Source organism: Protomyctophum parallelum (assembly GCF_964188405.1).
Source record: "Protomyctophum parallelum genome assembly, chromosome: 13".
Classification (NCBI taxonomy): Eukaryota; Metazoa; Chordata; class Actinopteri; order Myctophiformes; family Myctophidae; genus Protomyctophum; species Protomyctophum parallelum.
In genome coordinates this window covers 5,431,483-5,458,275 of record NC_139708.1, presented here as the reverse complement: position 1 = coordinate 5,458,275, position 26,793 = coordinate 5,431,483, and the positions used below count along the sequence as shown (strand labels likewise).

The 26,793-nt window shown below is 42.1% G+C and overlaps 2 protein-coding genes across 5 annotated transcripts; one reads left to right on the top strand and one right to left on the bottom strand.

Moving 5' to 3' along the window:
* Positions 1 to 6,937: 6,937 nt before the first annotated feature.
* Positions 6,938 to 8,793, top strand: LOC310868936 (methyltransferase-like 26 B; the record flags this gene model as incomplete). Its single annotated transcript, XM_083779432.1, has 6 exons — positions 6,938 to 7,140; positions 7,958 to 8,120; positions 8,271 to 8,330; positions 8,435 to 8,502; positions 8,579 to 8,657; positions 8,746 to 8,793. 6 exons carry the CDS (start codon positions 6,938 to 6,940, stop codon positions 8,791 to 8,793), a joined length of 621 nt encoding a protein of 206 aa, XP_083635558.1.
* Positions 8,794 to 9,226: 433 nt separating this feature from the next.
* Positions 9,227 to 25,162, bottom strand: hgs (hepatocyte growth factor-regulated tyrosine kinase substrate). 4 transcript variants are annotated; one of them, XM_083780734.1, is made up of 20 exons: positions 25,024 to 25,162; positions 23,279 to 23,363; positions 22,879 to 22,954; positions 22,266 to 22,358; positions 21,136 to 21,259; positions 20,551 to 20,603; positions 20,380 to 20,448; positions 20,110 to 20,234; positions 19,597 to 19,726; positions 19,081 to 19,179; positions 18,325 to 18,420; positions 18,123 to 18,161; positions 17,794 to 18,027; positions 17,086 to 17,299; positions 16,008 to 16,180; positions 15,058 to 15,198; positions 14,109 to 14,286; positions 12,564 to 12,700; positions 12,276 to 12,449; positions 9,227 to 10,991 (listed from the first exon to the last, which is right to left on the bottom strand). In XM_083780734.1, the coding sequence occupies exons 1-20, from the start codon at positions 25,058 to 25,060 to the stop codon at positions 10,860 to 10,862; spliced, it is 2,409 nt and encodes an 802-aa protein (XP_083636860.1). In that variant the 5' UTR covers positions 25,061 to 25,162; the 3' UTR covers positions 9,227 to 10,859. The 4 variants fall into 4 exon arrangements, with proteins under 4 accessions (XP_083636860.1, XP_083636862.1, XP_083636861.1 ...); XM_083780736.1 differs by having other exon boundaries at positions 19,597 to 19,699; XM_083780735.1 differs by having other exon boundaries at positions 21,136 to 21,253.
* Positions 25,163 to 26,793: the final 1,631 nt, after the last annotated feature.

Below are 26,793 nucleotides of genomic sequence, written 5' to 3'. Positions count from 1 at the left end.
AAGCATCTGCTTAATTTCCAAAAAACTACACAATTAGAGAATGTAGAAGATTGCTACTTTTGATCCTTGGATTATATAATGCTGATTGTAGCATAGCGATAGTGGTTAGTGACTGAGCTTTGTTAACATGAGTGCCCGGGATCGTTTCCCACCAATTTCAAAGAATGTTTGTTGCTTCGTGCCAATTTTCACAGAATGTTTGTCCTTTTACCTACCAGACAATACTCTTCTCACCTCTAGTCGATTATTTATTCAGCGTTTGAGCCACGGACCAACATTTGAGGCCATCTAGTCTCTCAGACCCATTTGAGCCACTGACCACCATTGTGAGAGTCTATTAATGTGAAATGGTGGTCCGTGGCTCAAACATGTTATCACTTTTGAAGTTACTTGTTGTGTTTAGATATGTAAATACTACTCTTTAAAGCCGTGTTTCGGTAGTCGAGTGGGTACTGTCGACGGTTAGTAAACATTGAGGCCGGGCATAGTTGTTTATAAACCTTCGACACTAATGGCTACTGAAACACTGTTTTACAGTTTCGTACAAACATCATTTATAAACATCATAACAAGTAACTTCAAGTGATAGACGTTTGAACACACAAACAACAACAGCGTTAAGTATTAAATAACATTTAATCACTTACTTGCTCCGAAGACGGACCCGCGATGGTGACGTGGCACGTTCCAAACAAACACTGACCAAACCTACCTCCACGCGTCTCTTCCGTATTTGAGGGCGGCGGCACTTCCTTCCGGTGTGAGGCCACGCCCGCGAGATTTAACCGCGAATCTATTGTAGTCCTCTTACGTTACATCCGGGTCCCTTGGTCCCATCCGCTTCTAATGCAAAATAGCTACATATGAACGTGTGAATCTTTTTTTTTTTTTTTTTTACAATAACGTTATTTGTCAGAAAGGAAGCCATTGAGGGTTAAAATGGGTCTTAATGCTTCCAACTCATATAACTGTCACCAACAACACTTTTAATGATATTACATGAAGCAGACAGCCCTGTGATGAAACCTTTAGCATTACACTGTGGTTAATACGTTTTTATTCACAATGGAATGTTATTGTACTCTTAATATATCATGGTGTAGCACAGCACAGTAGATTCATATTTCAATCGATCTGGGATGTTAAAATTGTGCAAAACTCTGTTCAATGAATGGCCTCTTCTGCTACATTAAACATTACTAAACATTAAACGTTACTTATACCTGTTATTGAGACTCCTATAGAGCATGTTGACATGGATAGCTTGGTAGTAGTATCTCTGTTAGTTAATGCAGTTTGATTGATTAAATTAATAGCCTATTTTATTAGACAAAAATGTAGAACAGTAGTGTCATAGAGTGGAAAATGCCATTTGGTTTAATGTCACAGAATGCAGTGCCACGTAGAGCAGCATGATAAATGGTTAACTTTATAGTGTGTTCAAAAATGGCAGATCTGCAAGTTCAGTGTCTTGAATGAGATGTGCTGTGAGTTTGCATATCTGCTATTGTCCAGCATAGGACCGTTGCACAGTGAAGTATAAACAAGGCTTTAGGATTTATAAGTCGTTTTTAGAATATAATAGAATATTCACTCCAGTGAATAGCATTTATCCATTTAGATAACTTTTTGATGTTATTTAATTACTTATTTTTACACAGAAACATAATGTGTGTCTTTACAATAACTGTAATGTAATAATAATACTAATAATGTAATGTAATAATTATTAATTAAATAACCTTATTTTATTCTGAAGGCAACCGGATGTCTTAAATTCTATTTCTAAGGCTCTGGGCTACAGTACCAAAAAAAAGCCCTATCTTGACCACAGAAACGCCCCTAAAAGACACGGTATCCTACCGTCGGTATACGTGTAACATAGTGTGTATAAATTGGCAGATTTTATTTTTTATTTTGCACGTCACTTTCTGACTTTCCAAAGGAAACGTTTTAATGCCTTATTGCTGTGTTGTTGGTGATTTGTGGATTCGTTTTTAGATCAATCAGGGATCTGTTAATAACTTAATACTGTACTGCAGTCTGCAGTTGTTCCCAAATCCACATTTGTTGAGCCCCCATTAGACCCCCATTAGACACTACTTGATATGTATCAAACAAATTTGGCTAATAATAAATTAATTAACATAATTTCAAACATTAAACCATTTAAACTTCTTCACCTGAACTGAACCAGCTCGGTGAAATAACTCAGTACTCAAAACATGTTAATTGATATCAATTTTATTTATAACTGCCAATGTCATGTAAATGTACAACGCACAAAATGTATGTCACCATAATAACCAAACATGTATTTCTACTTGATAAACCTTATTTATTGGAAGACGGAGCACTTGCAGCATGTATAGATTTTGAGTCTATAATTTTGTTCTAAATACCTGCAAATTGACAATTGACAAATTGTACATAACTCCTGTACTGGTCGCTTTATCGTATAAAGTAAAGAAAATAAAGAACCAGACCACGTGATTAGACAAAAAGTCTCTGCAAGCTGATAATAAAAAATAAAAAAAAACAGTTTCTTACCCAAACTTACAAGTGAAACTTCAGTAGTATTTAACCCATTCTGACCTGAGATCAGATTCATACGAGGTTTCCACATGGACACACACTGGTCTGATTAACCCATTCTGACCTGAGATCAGATTCATACGAGGTTTCCACATGGACACACACTGGTCTGATTAACCCATTCTGACCTGAGATCAGATTCATACGAGGTTTCCACATGGACACACACTGGTCTGATTAACCCATTCTGACCTGAGATCAGATTCATACGAGGTTTCCACATGGACACACACTGGTCTGATTAACACGGTTCTGAATGTGAAAATCTGACATAACATTTCTATGTTCCGCATCTAGAGCCATACTGTAAAATAGATTCCAGCCTCACAAGAACTATGCATACATTTCACCTGGGCTGGTGGTGATTTACATTAAATGCCGGCAAAGCCATCCATCCTTTAATCACTTGAAACATGTGAAATTATCCTTTACAAATGTTCAAAAACAGCCTCACAATGCTGTGTTGTGAGTTTGTAGATCAGCCATTTTTACAATTGAACATTGTTGTGCGACTAAGTGTATATATTATGTAGGACTTAAGAGGTTAATTACAAAATGATGTAACAATAACTGAACGACTTCTACAAACATCACAAGGCATCACAAACTAGAAAATTCGCAATTTAAATTTTTTGCAGAGTGTGGTTGCCGCAATCGTTGATTTTGTAACCTAGTTTTCTTTTCAGCCAGTGCCAATTATCTAATGTAATCCTGGGCGCTGAACTTCCTCTGCCAACCTGGGGGGGCAGCGGACTGACATCATGCCTCCTTCTATGCATGAGGAGTCCAAGCTGCTTCTGAATGTCTCTCCTTATAATACAAGTGGAATCATTGTCTATCCATGTCAATTGCTGGTCTATAGCAGATTTGAATGCTATATTCATTATTTTGGGGACAACCCAGTCAAGGACCCCACTTTGAGAAGTACATAATCTCATTCTGTATCATGAAATATAATAATTCATTAATATGCATGGTTAATCTTGCACAGTTCTTCCCAAACAATGAAACACAGTGTCTAACGTAGTTGCTCATGCTGTGACGGTGAGAGGACGTAGTCACCGTTCAATGAGGAGGCTCACTACCTTCAGGTTTCTCAAGGTTTAGTTGTAATGCGGTTCATCCTGCAGTTGCAGTCGGATGGTTTTCCTGCGGTTGCAGATGACTACCGTGTGCAGTTCCCACAAAGTTGCATCTACTTCAGTGTGTTTCTCAGTCTGTCAGTGATTTCTGTAGTGAAACTCCAAAAGCCTATGTTACAGTGTCAGAGTGACATATCTTTAAAAACAAAAGATTGATTTTTTTGTGGACAAATGAAAGACTGAGAAAGACTCTGTTTGATCAAAATACATTTGACCATGTTGACTTAGTGGTCCGGGCACACTTGGCTCTAAAGTAGCTTGACAGTGCATTGTGAGTTTGAGTTATTTTTTTTTACTGCATGTCGACTCATGTCATGTGTCCTGTCCATCTAAAGGCAGAAAATCTCTCTTTCTCTCTCTCTCTCTCTCTCTCTCTCTCTCTCTCTCTCTCTCTCTCTCTCTCTCTGGACACTGGCATGCATCCACTTGAGATTGAACTGTTTTTATTTTCCTTTGCCGTTTGTAGAAGTGTAAATGTAACGTGTTACAGCAACAACGCTCATTGTTTTTTTCCTATTAACAGATCACACTTCATTCAGAAAAGGTTATGTACCGGTCGAAATTAAATATTGTAGCCGTAGATCAGAAGAGGTCCATATAAACTCAATGGAGAAAAAAGTATTTCCCCCTCCAATGTCTAAACCGGAAGAGCAACTGACGTCACGTGAATAGGGTCTATTAGGTTTCAAAGCTCACGCCATAGCAATTCGGCCAATAGGAAAGCAGCTCACGTCACCAGATGGCTGAACCAGGACTCGCTTCTGGCCAATGGACGGCGACGTCGTGTGCGTGGCGGCCATCTTAGATGTAGTTTTTAAATAACAATAGCTTTCTCAATTTGCAACCGATTTTCAAATGGTTTGGTTTGTTATAAACGACAGAGACGTCCGCATTGCTTTTAGAACTTGGTTGATTGAACCACCCCGGACATGTGATTCAAATTTGGGATGGATTGGACATTCCGTTCGTGATTTATGGCATTTTTGTGATATAGGCCCCCCATACTAACTTCGGAAGACGATTACGGCCGAACGATACGCACTTTCTAAATTCTGCAGTTCAGTTTTAATCGGATGGGTCCAGAGATCATGTGTACAGATTTGTGTGATATTTGGACAAAATCTGTAGGAGGAAAAGCAAAAAGTGTGTTTTGGACAAAATTCAAAATGGCGGAAAATCTATCATGTCGGAAATGGGCGTGGCCTATATGGGGAGATGCGTCATGACCCAAGGAATCCAGGGAAAAGATAATTTTGATTTTACGACCTACGGTTCAAGAGTTATAAGCCAAAAGGTAAAGTGGGCTGTTATAGCGCCACCATGAGGCCGACCGATAAAGATTTAGTGTTAAATAATTTTAGGGATAATGTTGAATTATCCCTAAAAGTTTTGTAACTATAGTGATTACAGTCTCCGAGGAACAAATACTTGAATGTGAATTTTTGCCTTTTCCCATTCATGTCAATGGGGAAATTTAATTCACTAATAAATTCATATCAATTAAACTATACAACATTTCTCTTAACAAAATACACGCACACGATTCCCGATTTTTCCGGTCAATTTGACATATGGCTCAAGTTTGTACAGCGTGGGAGGTATAAAGCGTCAAAATAAAGACTACTCCAGTGAAAGAATCATAACTAGAAAAAGTGCCCTTCCGGGCACAGGTCTCCACCAGGTTATCCACAGATCCGTGCAGTTAGAGGTAAAAACACTTTTCGGCCAGTTATAGCGCCACCTTGAGGCTGAGTTGAAATTGTTCATGTGGCATTTCGTCCTCGGCCTAGTGGGAATGTGGGTGCACAATTTCACGGAAATCACGCGATGTGTTCATGATTTGCAGCATTTTGTTTGAAACTGAGCACTCCTGTGAACTTTGGAAGCCAATCTTAACCAATCAGGATGGAGTCTGATAAATCTGAAAGACCCGTTTCGTTGAATGGCTCTAGAGAGACTGTGTACCAATTTGCGTGATGTTTGGACAAAATCTGTAGGTGTACTGTGCAAAAACGTGTTTTGCACAAAGCGGCCTCCTGGTGGCGCTATAACAGGCCGTTCTGGAAAGTTTGGGGCAGAGGTTCATCGTTGGCATCCAGGGAGTGTGTGTGCAAAATTTGGCATCGACCGGGTTGTTTTGCACAAAGCGGCCTCCTGGTGGCGCTATAACAGGCCGTTCTGGAAAGTTTGGGGCAGAGGTTCATCGTTGGCATCCAGGGAGTGTGTGTGCAAAATATGGCATCGACCGGGTTAACGGTGGCCGAGATTAGCTGTTCACGGACACACGGACGGACACACGGACGGACACACAAACGGACGGACGGAGTGCAAAACATACTCTCCCCACATGCCTTCGGCCTGGTGGAGACAATAATAAAGTGTTACAGTTACTAGAGTCTGGTTGCCCTTTGGGCAACCACACTAACTACAAGCTTGTGAGCTTGTTGATCTGCTTTTTTGTAACAATATTTATCTGTGGAACCGACGAGTCAGACTATTAATGCCTCAATTCCTACAATGGGGGGGTCCCCATTTCAGATATGTTCATTTTGGGGGTCACGGTCTGAAAGGTTTGAGAGCCACAGGTCTTCTATAATCTAGGACGGTAACCATTTGTGCCATAATTATAAATATAAGAATAAATTAATAAATAACCAACCAAAAATATACTTGGTTTATTAATGTATGTATTTTGTCCATGCATGTTTTCCAGGGGGATGTGTGTGTGAAGAACTTGAGGGGTGAAGGGGCACATCATGGAGAATCAATCCTCTTAAGCAGGTAATCTCTGGACCCATCTGCTCATGCCTCAGCCTCCGCCAAGAAGTCATTTCCTCGACTTGTGGTGGTGGTGGTACAGCAGAGTAAGTTTTTGTCTCTCTGAGAGAGAAACAGAAGTTCTGTTTCTCTCTCAGGCAAAACAATTAGAAACATTGAATGTGTTCTGTTACAGAACACATTCTGTGCATTTTATTTGATATAGGCCTACTGTTTAGATGATTTCTTCTTGGTTTACATATGATCCTATAGATTACCATTTCTATGCATTTTATGTATTACCGCGTGTTTTCCTTGCTCTGGGTTAAGAGTGTCTGCTAAATTCCTTGATTAAAATTTGTAAATTGTTTTTATGTGGTAACACAAGACAATGTTGACTATAAGTATCTTATAGTTGCATTCTTCTCCCTCATCCAGACAGCATGCTGCTGTCTCCTCTAGCGGAGAGGAACTGGGAGGATATCTGTTTGGTGCTGGAGGAGGTCCTGGAGGTCCAATCTCACAGGGAGCTGTTTGCCTTAGAGCTGGGCTCTGGAACGGGCCAGCACGTCACACGCTTTGCACAGAAGATTCCCTTTGATGTCAAGTGGCAGCCGTCAGATATCAAAGACGAATGTCATGAGAGGTGTGTACTACTGTGTGTGTGTGTGTGTGTGTGTGTGTACAGTGTACACTGTAAATCTGCTCTGAGCATATTAAAACCATTAAGACCTCATGAGGTCTATTCTACAATGTCATCTAAATCCTAAAATGTTTCTGAAAAACCTATGTTGCTATATCAATGGTGCACAAACTTTTGTGTACTTTTACTGGCTACATTAACATTTCACAGATACGGTCCCAATATTTAATATTAAAGCTGTAAGCACCATTCATTGATAGAATATAGATAACTGCTACGTTCACTCCTGTTCTGTAATATTACCACCTGTGAGTACAAAATAACATACATTTCATGTTTTTGAGAACTTACTGTGTAAATCTTTTTTTTGTCGCTATTCACTGTAATCCTCAGACAAATTTCTTCTTTCTACGTGGAAAGCTGCACGTGGCGTGTTTACAAAGGATACCTTTTATAATGTATTATTATTTTAAAGATGACCAACGTTTCGGCAACAAAATGCCTTCTTCGGGGTTCTTCTACCCTGAAGGCATTTTGTTGGTCATCTTTAAAATAAAAAGTTTGCATCGTGACTATGAGCTGTGCGACCTCTCATTCCTTTTTTCCAAGTTTATCTCCCGTGGTCAGCACCTCCCCACTATTGGTGTGCACTCCTACCTCTTTGTTTTTTATCATGTATTAAAATGATAAATGTTTTATGAGATGTATTCCCATGCTTTTCTGTTCTTGCTTAATGTAAGTCGCTCTGGATTAAGAGCGTCTGCTAAATGCCTAAATTGTAAATTGTAAAATGAAAAATCACATTGCTTGTTTTTAACAGCATCAAGGCGTACATTGCAGCAACCAAAGCAAAGACTGTGATGCAGCCTGTTCACCTGGACGCAAGTGAATCATGGGAGAAATGGGCAGGCCTTGCCCGTAACTCCTGTGACATTATTATAGCCATCAATTTACTGCAGTATAGTTCCTTCAAAACAGCCGAGGTATGTACAGTCATCTACACACAGCTACATTGCTTGATTAATTAATCCTCAAACTGAATGTGGATCCGTAAAACCGCATCAATGGATTGGATATGTCAAAGTCCACGTCCTGTAAATAATTAGCCTGTGTTATTTAATCTCATTCCCTAGGGCGTATTCAGTGGAGCTGGTCAGATCCTCAGACAAAATGGCCTTTTGATGCTATATGGGGCATGTATCTAATCATTTCATGTGTACCGATGCACATACACCAGCAGCCATACAAATCGATGCACAGTGCATATCCTCCATTAACTTTCCAATACACTTCCCAGGCATATGCCATTAATGGCATCATTACACCAAGCTCTAATGAAGACCTGGATGCAGAGCTACAAAAGATGTGAGTGTGGCATATTATGCAGAATGAGACATTTTGCTGTGTGGGTGTCAGTATAATCTACGTTTCACCCCTACAGGAATGCAGAGTGGGGCCTCCCTGATATCGATGTGCTGAGACAACTAGCCTATGGGAATGGGATGCGTATGGAGAGGATGGTGAGTAGCCCAACAGTTTGCACATTTGCTCCTAACATAGTTGACACAATATGCCTCATTTAACTTCAGAAATGCAACGTTCTTCCAGATTGAGATGGAAGAATACAACAAATGCCTCATCTTCAGGAAATTCTAACATGAGAAGGCAATTGGGAAGAATGGAAAATGTATGTGAAGACCTCATACTGAAGTACTGCACTAATCAAGCAAACTGAACTGGTGTATTGTCTTGCCAAGGACTGCACATGGCAATAATAGTGGTACAAATGGACCCAAAAGGGTCCAAGTTAAATACTCAAGGTTTTACAATATGATTATGTACACAAATCAACTGTTACTGACCTTTGAGTGATATGTAAAATATCTTTCCCTGTACCAATAACTTTCATATTTCTGCCTTTTCATTTATAACACTAGGCTAAAGTGTTAGTTCAAAGTCAACCTAATGCTTGGAATTTTTCAACCCGTGGTATACGAAAACATTGTATTGATGAGAATTTTTATAAAGTAATTAAACGGGTATATATGCACCATTTACATATTAGAGAACAAACAGGATGAAACATGTGGACAATAAGAACAAGATATTTATTAAATATAATCTTAAAATTACTTTGAAGTCAGACAGTTCAGTATAATGGAAGAAAGAACTTCACAGAGATGGCATTTAAGGGTTACAGAAGTCACTGACTGGGTGTATGTTACATTACACATGCAACACATCATGTCCATCCCACCACACATGGTTTTCATATCGTTTAAGAGACCCCAATGCACTTGAGAAAGCAGCCCCTCCAGCTGTGTTTACACTGCAGATATCCTCATCCATAAACACAATCAACAGCAGTGTTAACCAATGACAGCAGGTGGACAGGACACCTGCAGTTTAATTTGCACTTAATTAATTGGCAATGGAAAATGAACCTACACTAACAATCAGATTGAAAACATTAGCCATTGATAAAGGGATGCAGGGTCCACAAGAGTAGCAGGAAGCGTAGTGGATCATGACTTTAGTACTATCTACATTGTTGCTAGTTGCCTCGTTGATCATAGTTAGTGACGATTAAAGTACCAACTGACCACCTTTACTCGCAGAATCTATTGCCTCGTTGATCATAGTTAGTGACGATTAAAGTACCAACTGTCCGCCTTTGTAACAAGTTAACAACCCTCTCCACCCTCTGTTCCGTTACAGGTCTAAAATAAAACATGTGACAAACAATATATCACGCAGGCAACTACAAATAAGTGGCAGAAATGGGTGCTCTTGCCGTGTGTGTAGGGGGAGAATCGAACTAGCCTGGCTAATAAGCCAGACCGAATCAGCCGTTGGCAAAAAAAAAAACTTGCCTGCCAGTCTGGCTTATTACTAGCCAGGCTAGAATCGAACGACTTTGGAATGTCCATTTGTGAAGCCGATGGAGGTATAGGTTAATTCCGTTCTAACTGTGCCGTCTGTCCTCGAACATCTCTCTTCAGTGCATGACATGTACCCACTGGTCTCAAACTGCACACACAGACGTCACGCCATTGACTATATTCACACAGCAGCCATTGCTTTTACGGGTGGGGAAGAAATGAACCCGGAGTGGCGTTATTTCGTTAACTGGGGCAGGTGAATTGCCACTAAAAGTCACAACACTCACTCCCATTTCAGAAAAGAATGACAATTTAACACATGCACATTTTCTTTAGAAAAATATGAGACAGGATGGTTATGTCTTGTCTTTTTTCTTCTTGAATTTTTAACATAGTTTTTTTAATTTTATATACCACTTGACAATTTTTTGAGCTTCTGCAATTTGTTTAATATGGAAATACTACATACATATTGGAGGGACCAAGATGGAAATAATTTAAGAGCGTCTGGTCTGCCCCCCCCACACCCCTACCTCCCCACCATCTAAAGCCACATTCCTGTCCTGTGGTGGGGTGTGTGTGTGTGTGTGTGGGAGACCGGGCCAGAAGAACAGTTCTGTAACATCATTACAATATTTTCACATTGCCACAACATCACAGCGAGTTGAAACCATGTGTGTGTGTGTTTCCAGAGGGGAGGGAAGATGGGGGGGGGGGGGTTGTCCAGGAGAAAGGGGAGAGACAAGAGAAAGATAAGGACAGCTAGCAGGTGTAGTGTGTGTGTGTGTGTGTGTGTGTTGCACCCTGCAGGTCGAGGCTAGAGTACTTGAGCAACGGAGGTCAGTCAAAGGAGATGAGCTGTGCCTCTGCACTGCCGGGGATGGCCTGGGGAGGGTGCTGTTGCTGTTGGTGTTGATGTTGCTGCTGCGGCTGCTGCTGTGGCTGCTGCGGTGGGCCACCAGGGGGAGCCATCTGACACACAGAAACGCACAGGTTAAGAATCAACGGATTCAAGGTCATTCATTACTCATGCAAGTACACAATAGTAAAATCAATAACAAGAGAAATAACTAAAGTAGTACGATAAATAAACGATAAAAGTATGTACAGTAATCAGCAGACTTTGATACATACGTAGGGGGGGCAGACAGAAAGGCAGACGTACATTTGTCAGCTCAGTAAAATTGAGAGAGAATGTGACATCAAGTTCCAGTTCACAACACAGCCGTCACAATGGTGTGAGACCACTGGTATTGCACACCATCGGCTATGCAGGGACAATGTTGTTTGTTCACCATTGGTGAAGATCTTGCTCAACAATTGCATCTACAGTACATGAACCATAGCATTAAATGTGAATGCACAATAGCTTTGGGTGGTTCAGGAGTAAATGGTAAATGGTGCATTTATATAGCGCCTTTATCCAAGGCGCTTTACATAGATTGTGCATTACATTCACCCATTCATACACCGATTGCGGCGGAAGCCATGCAAGGTACCAACCAGCACATCGGGAGCAATTGGGGGTTCAGTGTCTTGCCCAAGGACACTTCGACATGTAGACAGGAGGAGCCGGGATTCGAACCGCCGACCCATGGATCATTGGACGACCTGCTCTACCTCTTGAGCCACAGTCGCCCCACGCCCCAGGAGTGAATTATATTGTTTTGAAAACAGACAGTCCCTAGTTCTATAATGCGGTCATTGAGGGTATAAACACAGTGCATGGTGCTGACTTTCTCTCAGAGGCTCTTCCTACGATTACTACAAGTAAGACCATTCCAAAAGAACCTCCAAAAGTGCCGGAAAAGAAGCCTCCATGGGTCCCATGTTAGACACAGAAATGTTGGTTAGTATAAACTTTTATGATTCAAATGTCATCTATAGGCTTAGCAGATGAGATTAAGCTTGGTTGCTGAAAGTTGCACGTTGAGCAATTTGAATAATATGTGACCATACCACAAACACAGCTTTTTCCGTGTTTGGCAGTGAATGTGTTGAACAACCTATACAAGGCAAAATAAATGCATGTGTTTTCATGATTCTGAATCCATTCGAAGCATTAGTTTTGCGCAAAAAACACTCCTGGAGCTAAAAACGGCCAAAGCCATCATCACAAATGTGATGAGGTCAGCACATTTGGGCAAATGGCCACTGTTATTATACATTCTCAGGTCTTAATAGTTAAACGGCGACTCTCTGCTTGCAGAAGACCACAGGCAAGGAAGTAGAAGGAAGGGGGAACAGGAGACTCACCTGCTGGTACATGGGCTGCTGGCCTGGCATGTAGGGCTGCTGCGGAGGCATGTTGGGGTCCTGTCCTGGCATCATGTTCTGCATGCCGTACGGCTGGTAGCCCATGTAGCCCATGCCATTGACAGGGGCTGCTTGGGACATGGGAGGCATACTCTGGGCTTGGGAAACCGCATTCTAAAGGGTGGAACACAGGCAACAGGAGGCAGCCGTCAGCAGTCCGTTTATCAGACGCCAAGAGGTGAGAGGAGTGTGACAGTGGGCCGCATGGCTAGCGGGTGGTCATCCTACCTGATAGCCTTGTGTCGGGGTGGGCTGGTAGTTGGAGTAGGCAGGACTGGTGGTGGGTGGAGGGGCCTGGCCTGGAGGAGCAGGCTGCCCATTGGTGCCCGCTGTCTGGTACATGTAGGGGTTAACCATGTTGGGATCTGCAGGAGGAGATACCCCATATTAAGCATCTCAAATGCATGGTGCTTTGTTTCACTCCATGTAACAGTCGTATTATCAATGGGCGCTATGCACACACGTCATTTTGGAAAGAACTTGGGGCCCTTCCCTACTTCCTTCACAGGTGGTATCGGTGATACTAATAAGAGCACCGAAGTCTGATGTCAATATTTATTTTTGGACCACAACGCTTATATGAAACAATTTTAAGATGACCCCATAGAGAAATGACTACCGTGAACCAGGCAGAACCAGGGGATGAGCGAGTGACGTCAGGACGTCGGCGCTCTATGAAGGCTCTGTTCCATTCTGGTCCAACAGAGTCAGGGTTGGCTCACTGGAAACACTGCTACACCAGGCTGAATACCAATACCCAAAATCTCGGCCACTCGCTCACTCGCACTTGATCACTCCAGCATGGTGATTTATTGCGGTTGGCTGATTAGCAGAGTTTAACCTAGTGATATTTAGGCCACGTATTTAACCCATTCTGACCTGAGATCAGATTCATACGAGGTTTCCGCCGGACACACACTGGTCTGATGAACCCATTCTGACCTGAGATCAGATTCTAAAAAATGTCAGTCGTTCTTAAATTTTTCAAAAATAGCAGACCTACAAGCTCGTATCGCGCCACTCGGTGGCGCGATATGAGCTTGTAGATCTGCTATTTTTCAATAGCTAAAGCATAACATGATGCTGACACCAAAATGGGTGCCCGGTCAGAATGGGTTAAAGACCTTTAAAGTTATGTGAAGTCCACAAGATGGTCGCATATTTCGGCAGGTCACCAATTTCACCATGCTGGAGTGACCAAGTATAAGTGAGCGAGTGACCGAGATTTGGGGTATTGGAATATGGCTGAAGTGTCCTTGAGTGGGTTCCGTATGGGTTTGTAACTGAGAGTTATGGGGGTCCATAAAATGTAAAGGTTTGTAATGGAACAGAGACTTATCATCGGTAACACCTGTGGCTGTGAAGGAAGAACGGAAGTATGAAGTTATTCTGTGTGCAAACAGAGCATTGCAGTCCTGCTCCTAAGGAGGGCACCGGAACACAATTTCCATTAATTTTTCCAGAGACGTGTCAGAAAGTATTTATTTGAACCTTTACGCCTCTCACAAAGCAAACACGGCTCCTGACAAATCAAGACAACAAACTAAAAATATTGGGCCGAACAAATAATTAGAAAGAAGAAAAAGAAAGTGGTGCCTCATCCCTGGCCTGTGTGTGTGTGTGTGTGTGTGTCGGACAGACCAGCCACCCAGCCAGGGACAGACCCAGGGACCCACATAGCAGTCTATAGGAGTGGTTGCACCACTCAAAAAAGGGCAGGATACAACACTTTTTTGTGTGAACAGATTGTTGTCTCGTTGTTGAGCTCCTGACCTGTAGGTGGCATGGCCTGGTACTGTGGGGGTGCATTCTGCCCAGGCTGGTTCATGTAGACGTTGTGCATGGGGGAGCCCTCCACAGAGCCGGCAGGACTGAAGGTGCCAGGGTAGCTCGGTGGGGCACCGGGCTGGTACACCACCCCGCCCGCCACGTTGGGCGGTAAAGACTGCATCTGGGCCGTGGAACAAATTGACAGCTAATGAATAATCCAGCACTGAGGACAGGACCGTTTTGTCATTCTGTGCAAGATCTCTAAAGTTACTCTTATCAAGCTCCAATAAAGTCAAAATCTCAAGGCTACACCTGTATTTATATCATGCAAAATAGTCTCTATAATGGATGTCATCACTCTGTGAACGTTTATTTTATATACCAATTATTTTATATACTAATATACCAATATAACAAATAAGTTTAACCATCAATGCCCAATTTCATACTTTAAAAAAATAGCTAAAATATCTCTGTGCTGAGAGTGCATGAGACAATTAAAAAGAAAATTTTAAAATATGAGGGTGTAGAATTTGCCTCTGCATTGGGAAATGAGTGCGCACAAAGTACTGATATAGCAAATTAAAAGATGCATAAACTGTAGTGTATACTTTGATTCCAGAGGTACTATAGATGTATTTTGACATGACTGCACGTCATGAAGCAAAACCTTATAATAATGATACTTAACCCATTCTGACCGGGCACCCATTTTGGTGTCAGCATCATGTTATGCTTTAGCTATTGAAAAATAGCAGATCTACAAGCTCATATCGCGCCACCGAGTGACGCGATACGAGCTTGTAGGTCTGCTATTTTTTGAAAAATCGAAGAGCGACTGACATTTTTTAGAATCTGATCTCAGGTCAGAATGGGTTCATCAGACCAGTGTGTGTCCGGCGGAAACCTCGTATGAATCTGATCTCAGGTCAGAATGGGTTAATGCGGCTACCTGGGCGTAGGGCAGAGAGAAGGCGGGCATCTGGGCTCTCATCTGGATGGTGTGTTTCTGCGCTTCCAGGCGCATCTGCCTCTCCTTCTCCTGTTCCTGCAGACGCTGAATAGCCAGCTGTCTTTGCATCTCCAGGTACTCCTGAAAGTCAAAACATTCTCCTTGTCAAGGCACTGAAGACGCCACACATACAGGTAGGTGCGGTGCAGAGATTGAGGTTGTGTGGAGTCTTAGGTAGGTGTAGGTAGGTAGTCTTAGGTAGGTGCGGTGCAGAGATTGAGGTTGTGTGGAGTCTTAGGTAGGTGTAGGTAGGTAGTCTTAGGTAGGTGCGGTGCAGAGATTGAGGTTGTGTGGAGTCTTAGGTAGGTGTAGGTAGGTAGTCTTAGGTCGGTGCGGTGCAGAGATTGAGGTTGTGTGGAGTCTTAGGTAGGTGTAGGTAGGTAGTCTTAGGTAGGTGCGGTGCAGAGATTGAGGTTGTGTGGAGTCTTAGGTAGGTGTAGGTAGGTAGTCTTAGGTAGGTGCGGTGCAGAGATTGAGGTTGTGTGGAGTCTTAGGTAGGTGTAGGTAGGTAGTCTTAGGTAGGTGCGGTGCAGAGATTGAGGTTGTGTGGAGTCTTAGGTAGGTGTAGGTAGGTAGTCTTAGGTAGGTGCGGTGCAGAGATTGAGGTTGTGTGGAGTCTTAGGTAGGTGTAGGTAGGTAGTCTTAGGTAGGTGCGGTGCAGAGATTGAGGTTGTGTGGAGTCTTAGGTAGGTGTAGGTAGGTAGTCTTAGGTAGGTGCGGTGCAGAGATTGAGGTTGTGTGGAGTCTTAGGTAGGTGTAGGTAGGTAGTCTTAGGTCGGTGCGGTACAGAGATTGAGGTTGTGTGGAGTCTTAGGTAGGTGTAGGTAGGTAGTCTTAGGTAGGTGCGGTGCAGAGATTGAGGTTGTGTGGAGTCTACATTTGTCGCTTGCCTGCTTCTTTTGCCTCATGATCTCCAGCTTCTGTGCCAGCTGGATCTGTCGCTGTCGCTCGGCCTCCTCTGCAGCGCGGCGAACCTTTTCTCGGTGTTCGTCCCGAAGGGCGTTGAGGGCGGCCCGCGCGTCCCGTACCTGAGCCAGCTTGTCCTGCAAGCCCTCGTAATACACTGCAGCAGCCATGATGATGACACAAAGGGGTGTGTAATAGGTTATACATTTTTTTTCAACTAATTTAAGGCCTAAATACATTGTTGTACAATGAATAGCGATCCATGCTAAGTCGCTAAGCATACGTTTCGGATACTTGTTTTTGGAAATATTTGTAATTGTTGCGCCTATAATGACATGCCCAAAATAGGGATACCAGGTTGAAAGTGCTTAACCCATTCTGAACGGGCACCCATTTTGGTGTTGGCATCATGTTATGCTTTAGCTATTGAAAAATAGCAGATCTACAAGCTCATATCGCGCCACCGAGTGGCGCGATACGAGCTTGTAGGTCTGCTATTTTTGAAAAATCGAAGAGCGACTGACATTTTTAGAATCTGATCTCAGGTCAGAATGGGTTAATCAGACCAGTGTGTGTCCAGTGGAAACCCTCGTATGAATCTGATCTCAGGTCAGAATGGGTTAACATTTACCCTGTTGAGCCGTGTCCACAAGGCCTTTTTTCTAGTGCAGCGTATGTTTTGAGTATTTTCAATGGGAGCGCCGCATATTCACGCCATGCCGGAAACACCAGCAGCGCCGAGTGTCTATTCTGCCTCTGTCTTTCAACATTTGGAAGCGTTTTCGGTGCGTGCCTTGCTTTTTCAGCTGGGGAAAAATGCTTTGGTGGACACAGAACTCTAATGTAAGTATGTAACCCAAGCCTCTGGAAAAGTGAAGACCAGCAAAATGTCCTGACTACAGTCCTCACTTTCAGCAATTTGGGGCAATGTTGTTTGTTCACCATTGGTGAAGATCTTGCTCAATAATTGCATCTACATTAACCATAGCATTAAATGTGAATGCACAATCGCTTTGAGTGGTTCAGGAGTGAATTTGTCGTCCCACGGTCTAGCACACTCACGTCTCTTCTCGTCCAGCTGATTGAGGATGTCCAGCAGCTGTGGGTGCATGTTGTTGATGGACTGGAAGAGCGACAGCACAGCGCTATCGTTGGTGATGCTGCGTCCGCGCATGTGGTTGCTCTTCATGCGGTTCAGGAAGGTGGTGACGGCGTTCGTCAGGGCCTTCAGGAACTGCTCGTGGCTCTCCTCCGACTCCCCATTCTGGTACTGCTGCTGGAATGGGTCGAGATTCAGGGAGGGAGCGTCATTGGCAGCATTCGATTGAGCTTGGTTTGGTGTAAACCATTAAGACCTGAGATCTACAAATGTACAAACTAGTTTTCTTTCTTTTTTGGGATGAGAGAGATGGGGAGTGACAAGCAGCAAAGATCGGGAATCGAACCTGTGACGTCGAGATTGGGATTCGAACCTGCAACGTGCTGTCAGGCTACATTGAGCCTAGGTGCACAGAACACTAGCCCAGGGGTCCAGCCCAGTTTTCTGAAAAACCTATCTTGCTATACGAGTGGTTCTCACACATTTTCATGTCAAGGACACAAAGAATTATATGTATTTCAGGGACCACCAAGACTCTTTGATTGAATATATATATATATATAATAAAAATAATAAAACATAGCAGATCTACAAGCTTATACTGTATCAGCCAACCAATGTGCTGTGCTATATATAGGTTTGCCGTACTTTGCATAAAAGATTCAAAATACCTCTACTATGTTGGCGGGCTGAGCGGGGACGTGAGTGGGGGCGTGAATAGGGACGTGAGGGGCGACGTGAGTCTCCACTGGCTGTGGCTGGCTGACTGGCGCCGGTGGTGGTGGTGGTGGTGGTGGGGGCAGGGGCTCGGCTATGGGCACAGGAGCAGGGGCAGAGGGGGTGGGACTCTTGCGAGCCTCTTCTTGTTTCTTCTCCCAGTACGTTCTGTTCAGGTAGCGAGCCAGCTGGAATGTGATCACAAGCTTACATCAATATCAGTGGGTTTTTATTTATTAGATTATGTGGCTTGTAGTTAATGAATGAACTGAAGCACCCGTACCTCTGGGTCCACGTCTTCAGCTGACGGAGCAGAGGAGTTCTGGAGAGAACATGGCATTATTAATGACTAAAGACAAGACAGTCTCTATCCAATTGTGTTAACACGTAAGAGGCTAATTCATTTATACTTTGGCACATTTTCACATCTTAACAGAAAAGTGTCAACGCAAAGAAAATACAGAATTGATCTAAGGCAATCTTACGATAGGAGAGGAATAGAGGGTGCTGACTGGCGGGGCTGAGGAAGTTACTGGGGTCGGCTCGGCTTTAGGATACACCGAGTAGGAGTTCTTCTGCCTCTGAAAAAACAAATGCAGCCACGTGTCAGCTTCCTGATGTACACTTGACTTGCACAGTAACATGGTTGTTGTGGTTGTAGCAGTGTTGATTTCGTCGACTGAAACTACGACAGAACATTCGTCGACTACCTTTTTCCATCTACGAAAACTAAATCAAAATTAAATAAATACGAAAACTAAGACTAAATACATTGACAATTTCATCAACAAAAGCCAATCTACAGTACCAGCTTGTAGATAGCCTATTTAAAGCATGCAACCAAGTGTGAATAACGCCATCAAGGGCAGCCAAAATACATAAAACCTATTTACTTTTATGAATTTTCATTCAAAAGACTATGAGAAAAACTAAATACAAAGAATTCTGTCAAAATCAACACTGGGTGGTAGTTTATCCCATTCTGACCGGGCACCCATTTTGGTGTCAGCATCATGTCATGCTTTAGCTATTGAAAAATAGCAGATCTACAAGCTCATATCGCGCCACCGAGTGGCGCGATACGAGCTTGTAGGTCTGCTATTTTTGAAAAAATCGAAGAACGACTGACATTTTTAGAATCTGATCTCAGGTCAGAATGGGTTAATCAGACCAGTGGGTGTCCAGTGGAAACCTCGTATGAATCTGATCTCAGGTCAGAATGGGTTATGCGAGTAACCCACCATCCTCTCCTTCTCCTCAGCCTCGCTTTGGGACAGAGCGATGGCCAGCTGGAGCTCCTCCTCCTCCTGCAGCGCTGCCTCGTCTCTCTTCGGGGGCATCTGTTGAAACACGGGGGAAGAAGGTCAGACCCCAGAGTAACAGCGAGTGGGAAAGCTCTCAAGGGACTAGCAGAGGGACAAAACATTACCATGAATGGGGTTTGCCAGGGACGGGTGAATTATGGATACAGTAGAAATACACATAAAAAAAAACACACCAATCCAAATTGCACAGTATAATACCAAAAACCTTTTTTGGTACATCTCAAGACGATTCTGACAACATGAGGAACAAATCACAATTGTCTAACATCAAATGGAAGTTATTTAACACACCGAGCTGCATCCAAGCAAGCCTCAACCTCAAGATCTCCATTTGAGCCACAGATTATTATAAGTTTCTTTTTGACGAGGCATAATTTTGAACTTTTGACGCCTCATAAAAGCTGGGCAGTAAGTTGCTACAGCTCCACTTACTGTTTCTGAGACCTCTACCTGAGACTGCTGAGAGAGCGGGCTAGTCAGGTACTCCGGGGGCAGCTCGGCAGGGCTCGAGGGCGGGGCTTTGCCCTCTGCTTTCCTAAGCGGGGGAGAGAGGGAGGGGTGGCTGGTGAGGAAAGGGGATCAGGGGGGACAAACAACCTTGTGAATCAGCTGAGGGTCAAACGCCGTTTGAAATATCAACAACCCAAAACAGCAATGCCTCCATATAATGTACTTCACTATACAATGATACATGCAATCATCAGATATTATATAGAAAGTACTAATAAATGCCTCAAGGCATCGTGAAAATTAGAGTACAGAATTAAATCAAAGCAACCTTAGGTTCTACAATTCCAAATATATTGCTTGAACCAATGAAGAAATTAATATTTCCTTTCAGGGAACAGCTGCATCCAACATGTTGTATGCAACAAACTTTACACTCATAGAATGGAATTCTAGTTATTTCCACAAGTTCCACCCTCTGCTCTTCTAGCCACTCACTTGTTCAGAAGCTCATAGCAGGGCTCACACACACGCACTTCCTTCTCGATGCCAAACTTTGGAATGGTGGAGTATTTAGAGGAGCACTTCCCACAGAAGATCTGACCACAAGCACGGCAGTGGTGCTGGCAAAGTGAGGGACAGGAAACTAGGTCAAAAGCATGTCGTCAACATGCGCCAACGTTAAACAATGACTCCATACACAAGACTGCTACTCATAAAGGAAACCATGAACAGTCCCCATGGTGGCCTGGTTCCAGGTCAGCATACCTTTCTTGTCATAACACCAAACTGAACTCTGCACCGGTGGCACTCTTCAGCATCAACCCAGTCTGGGGCCTAGAGAGGACACAGAGCACAGTACACAGTACAAACGTTTGTGAAATGTCACCCGATTAATGCAGTCAAACCACAGGTGGGAAATATGAGAAAATAACTCACCCTCTCAGCTGCAAACATGGCATCGCTCTCCTTAAACTCAGGAAACACGTGGCCTGTGTAAAAAGGAAAAACATTTGGTTTTGTACAGTATATTTGTATGGTTTTGTAATAGTGTATTACATGTATTTCAATGTGGTTTAGAGGTATAACAGTGTATAATGATATACATGGGTATACGTTTTTTAATGTATGCTTTTAGTGAAATGTATTATACATTTCAGTAAAAGCTGTGAATTATTATTGACTTTTATTTAATTTATGGAGTGAACTGAAATTGTCTGGTGCTCACGCTATCTCTGTGGTGTTGTCTTGTATCTCTGTTTTATATGGAGAATTTAATGTTTGTGTAAGACGAAAGTCTACACTTATAGCTGCATATAGGAGGGGCTAGTGCCCCTCAAAAATCTAAAATAATTGCATCAATATGATATCACTTTAAGAACACCTTCAGAGGTTCAGGGTGGTCTAGCTTAGCGGTGCTTAACACTAGAACATCTTTTACCGTTTTGGGGGGCCCACTTTTGCCCTCTCAAATTAAATTAACATTCAGGATTTTGTAGTGTGGAGGTAAAGAATTCCACCTACCCTCCACCTTCATGATCTGGTAAGTGTCTTGGACAACTTTGTACTTGGGCTCGTTGCGGAAGGCGTGTGCCCACGCCTGGATAAGGTAAAGGATCTTATTCTTGACGTTGGGTTCAGTCTGTTTCTGCGAGAAAATGATCACAGCTCAATTGTTTGAATACCAAAAGCTTCTTATTTCTGGTTATCTATGCAAGTATTACAATATAATACAAGCTAAAGATACAATATACCTCCTCTTTGTTTAAATCTCTAACAACAAACAAGCATATCACATTTCAGAGTGAGGTTTTAGAATTGTTGTCTTGCTACTCTTTCCCACAGGGAAGTCCCTTGCTTTGGTATGACTCAAAACAACATGTGACCAGACGATGACATCACCAGGAAGTAAAACCAACATCAGCTGTGTGAGCCTGTGTCACATGATGAAGTCAGCATCCAATCAAATATTGCTAACTCATAACATAATGCAGCCAGCTCCGAGTGCAGGAGTAAGTAGTTATGGAGCCAAGTGCCTTAGTTAGCTATAATATAAATTCACAATAATCACCAAGACACAAACACAGTGATAAATAAATAACATATAATGGTGACCTGTATATGCAAAAGATACAAATAATTCCCAAAAGTATTTTGTCCACCAGTCGACTTTGAGGCTTAATCAGGAGTTGTAGTAGCCATGGGGTAATCCAAGTGGTGGACATTGCTGTTTGTCTTTATGTATTTAATATTGTTTTGTTTTTTGTGCTACAGTATGTCAAATGTGTGTACCTGTATGTGTTCTGTATACATGGCTGCTGGGTCGCAAGACAAACTTCAGGGTGAACTGACAATAAAGTTTGGGGGCAGTGGGGCTGGGGGGATTGGATTGTTTTCAGCAGGCTGATGACAGTATGGTCCAAATGTTTTGACAAAAGGGCTTCACATTCTACAACTATTAACTACAAGTTAACAGTGAAAGCAGACTGATAGTAGACAGGTTTAAAAAAATGTAAAACCTAATGCAAATGTGTGGGTGGGTCTATGTAAGAACTGGACAGTGGTAGGTAAACATTGGGTTGAGTGATGTGAATGGTTTGAGGGGATTACGTCCAAAGTGGAATGAGGGAACCTATTAACGGGACAAAGGTCACCTTGAGTAGATCCTTTAGTTCCTCCATGGTCAGTTTGCTGGCCACCTCATCATGGACGGTCTGACCACAGTTCTTCACCACAGACTCCAGGACCTAGCGGAATACAACATTAACACATAATTAAAACCGGGAAAGCATTATCTTAAGCTCTATATATAGCAACACACGTTTTTCACAAAACTGTATATTTCCCCGTAAAGTAACTCCCTACTTGATACAGCATCACACAAAAGCATCAGAAAAGCATCAAAAGTAGCAGATCTACAAGGTCTAAACGAGGCACAAAGCCATCCGTTTTGACCCTGTAGATCTGCTACTTTTGCTATTTTTTTATTTGAATCCTGAAAAGTTGAAAAAGAGGTTTCCACCCGACAGATGATTTGTCGAATCAGCCTCAGTTCTTGGTTAAAAGATGAACAAACGACCACAACATCCTAAATGCAGCCTCAGTGATAAGGCTGTTAGTCTAACAAGGCTCTTTTCAGAATATAAATACAATTATAGAACTATAAACTGATAATGAATAACGATCAGATATATTACTAAAAGTGTCAGAAACAGCTGTCTTTTCTAAACGCCTGTACCCCACACTATGTACCCCACCGTGACCTACCTCGAGGGCATAGAGGGCAACATGTGGATTTTTGTCATTCAGTTTCTTCTTGATGGCGCCGATTGCATATTTAGCTCTGTAGTTGAAAAAAAAAAAAGCACTGTTAGTTTTTAAGAGACGGGTGATGAGGCATTATTCAACATATTTGTCCAATTAAAAACTCAATAAAAAAAGTCCTTATGCACATATACGGCGACAGGTGTGTCAGATAAGTGAACTGGAAGAGTAGGAAAAAACTGGAATCCTGCACAACCGTCTTCACTTACAGAATTTAAAAAGCAACGTTTCGGTCGGTCAGACCTTCATCGGTTAAGCCTTCTGGCCGACCGAAGCGTTGCTGCTTAGAACCGTGTCAGCAGCATAATGTCTAGGGAAGTGAAACAATAACATTATCACTCACTGTGTGTCTCCTTGTCGAATTAAATCACAGATCTGCAGGATGGACTCCCAGTCTGTCTCCAGCAGAAGTTGACTGGTGGCTTTATCTGAAGCAGCATGGCAAAAACAAACACCAAGGTGTCAACTAAAGTCTGCCAAAGATCAAATAAATACTATACCTGGCATGACAAAAACCCTCCATCTTGTGATGTTATAATAATTGTGTACTTCGTGTGTGAACATCTTTTTTTGTTACAAGATTTCGGCTATGTATTACAGCAGTGGTTTTCAACCCTTTTCATATCAAGGTCCATTATTAATTTGGCATTTGATCCACAGACCACCACTTGTTGAGATTTAGCCTCTCAGAACCAAAATGTGGAATATTTTGTTATCGTTGGATAAGATTTTCTCAACAATTCCATCCATCCAGCAGTGATGTGGTACTATAGGAGAGATAACAGGCAAATATTGATCAAAATAACAATTGTTCTACATTCTCTAATTCTGTAGACTGTAAATTAAGTAATGTGGACATTTAACAATAATTTACGCTCTCACGAGTTCAAGATCTATAAGGGTCCATTTGGTTAGCAACTCCATCATTTAGCTGGAGACCCCCCTGGGACCCGTTCAAGGATCACTGGTTGTCCCTGGACTACTAACGAAACCAATGCTTATAACATTGGGAGGATGGTTGTGGTTTTGTTATTGCCGGCTTAGACTGTTATGCTTTTCCAATAACACAAACACTTTACAAAGAGATACATTGTGCGCCTGGCCTGTGTTCATTAGTAATACGAAATAGTATGTCATTAACTAGTTTGACAGCTAAACTACGAAGCCAAGCATTGTTTTAATGTTGACCAACAATGTTCTGGACAGTCAGTGACACATCTCTCTTCTAAGCCACGTGAACACTATAGCAATGCATTCTCTTATGCAATCGATTATCAAACAATCAAACAATAGTCATAAAAGAAACTAATGCCTCGTTGGGCGTTGGCATGGGCAATTACTAATTAATCAGGTTAATTAAACAGCAGTTACATAAAAAGCTTTTTTCATTAGCCATTTGTTACACAAACTAAAACTGACAAACACCAATTGAACCTGTGTTGTAAACCATTAATAAGCCCTTGTTTGTTGAATGTTCACAGCGCTGCTACATGGATGGCATCAGTCTGTATTAAGGACTGTTATGGCATCTTCATCTGCTTGATATGAGCTGGTTCAACCATTAACCGTTAGTTATATCACAGTAGTTGACACTTGACACAATGAGCAACGTCTTGATCCATGACGAGCCTTGGATCAAGAATATCAATCATAGCTGCATTTGATCGATTGTGATATTTGCATATCACAGATGCATAGATGTATGCAAACCAACCAAAATCGATAGACTTGATCAGAGGCTTCGACTACAGTACAAAGATTGAAACGACTCATTTTTATGTCATGATGTAACACAACAAGGGTGGAAACTACATCGACGATCGCTATCCAGACAATTAGTTTAAATATAAATGTCGCCTACGAATACGTTTGTAGGTTAATTTGATCCAACTCGGGCCTCCAACCCGAAACAATAGCTGTGTTCGCTAGCCAGTAGCAGCTAGTATGTGGCCTGGCTGGCAGTGGGAGCCCCAGCCCAGCGCCTTAGCTGCCCTGTCATAACAACACAGAGCTGAAAACATCGCACTTTTTTCCTCGTTCATCACCAAACTAAAAAAGATACAAAGCATGTCCATAGTTATATTTTACCCAGCAGTCGATCGAACGTGCCGCCGCCTTTCCCCATGATATGATCCAAGTCGCAGACAACCGCAGACGGAGTGACTTTAGTCTTCAGCCAAGACTGTTGTTCTTCACCGATAGATTAGCTTGATAGCTGTTAGCCTCCTGGCTCCTACTAGCACAGCTGTAAAGTTATCCTACTTCCTGTTTCCGGCGTTGTTAGCCAATCAGTGTTTACTGAATATGCTGGGAAGTTTGCTCCCTCTAGCGTTTGACGACTGTACTGATTACTTGAATGAAATATCTCCTGGTAAAAAATCTCTCTGATAAAAATAAAAATAAACAGTTCACGACTTCACGTACTACTATATATATATATATATATATATATATATATATATATATATATATATATATATATATATATATATATATATGTATGTATTGTGAATTGTATGTATTGTGAATTTTGAGGTTTTAAAACTTTTAGGATATTTTCCTTTTAATCCCCATACCATGTTCCATCCATCCATCTTCATCCGCTTATCAGTAGTCGGGTCACGGGGGAAACAGCTCCATCAGAGAGCTCCAGACTTCCCTCTACAGAGCCACATTCGTAACTTCATTCTGTGGGATCCCAGAACAGTTATAATCTCTCCATCTCAATGATCTCATCCTTGGTCTGCCTGGGGGTCTCCTTCCAGTGGGACGTGCATCGAGGACCTCCCTATAGAGCGTCGCAGTCCCGCCCCCCTCGAGAGACCCGGAAAATAATTCTCCGTTCATTTTCCTCATAGACTTTTCAAAAAGTATTTATTTAAAGACGTTTACGCCGCGGACAAAGCCAACTCTTGTCGTGACAAATTATGACAATAAACACAATATTTTGGGTCGAACAAATAATTACAAAGAAGATCTTTGTAATTATTTGTTTGGTCCAAAATATTGTGTTTGCTTAAAATGTCTTTAAATAAATACTTTTTGAAATGTCTATGGGGAAAATGCATTGGGAATTATTTCCTGGGCCTGGCGTCGTCATGAAAGGGGGCGGGACTGCGACAGGGAGACGCTCGAGAGGCATTTTTACCAGATGCCCGAACTATATGCTGGCTCCTTTCCAAGCGAAGAAGCAGCGATTCTACTACTCTGAGTCTATATGCGTGACTGAACTTCTCACCCTATCTCTAAGGGAGATGCCAGCCACCCGTCTGAGAAAACTAATTTCGGCCGCCAATACCATCTTGATGAACTGAATACACAGGACCACAATGGAAACAATCATTGTCAAATTTACCTCTGTACTTATGCAAACTCTTAATAAAGTATTCATTCAATCAATCAATCAATCAATCAATTAACATTGTTCAGTAAATGTAATCTTGTCACTGCAACTCAAAGGATGCTGCCCTATTTCTCTTATATCTACGGGCTACGGCTACCTCTATATTTGTGTATATTCCCAACAGGAAAGTTTAGTTTAATACATTAAATTAACCACTGGCATGTTCCTCAAGTTATAACATGAAATAAATGCTAATTGTATTAAAGAAATTCATGAGAAAATCATTTGAGACATTTTGACATACCAGTGTATGCTGCTACATTTGTGTTGTGTTGTGTCGTGCCATGTGTCACCACCAACAATGTCCAACCAACATGGCTCTGTTCTAATTTCTAGTGTAGCAGTTTAAGTTTATGTTTATTTATTTGACATGGACATCACAATAACATTGGATTAACCAGATGCATTGCTTACACTTACAGTGTACAGTGTATTAACACCTGTCCACAGAGGTT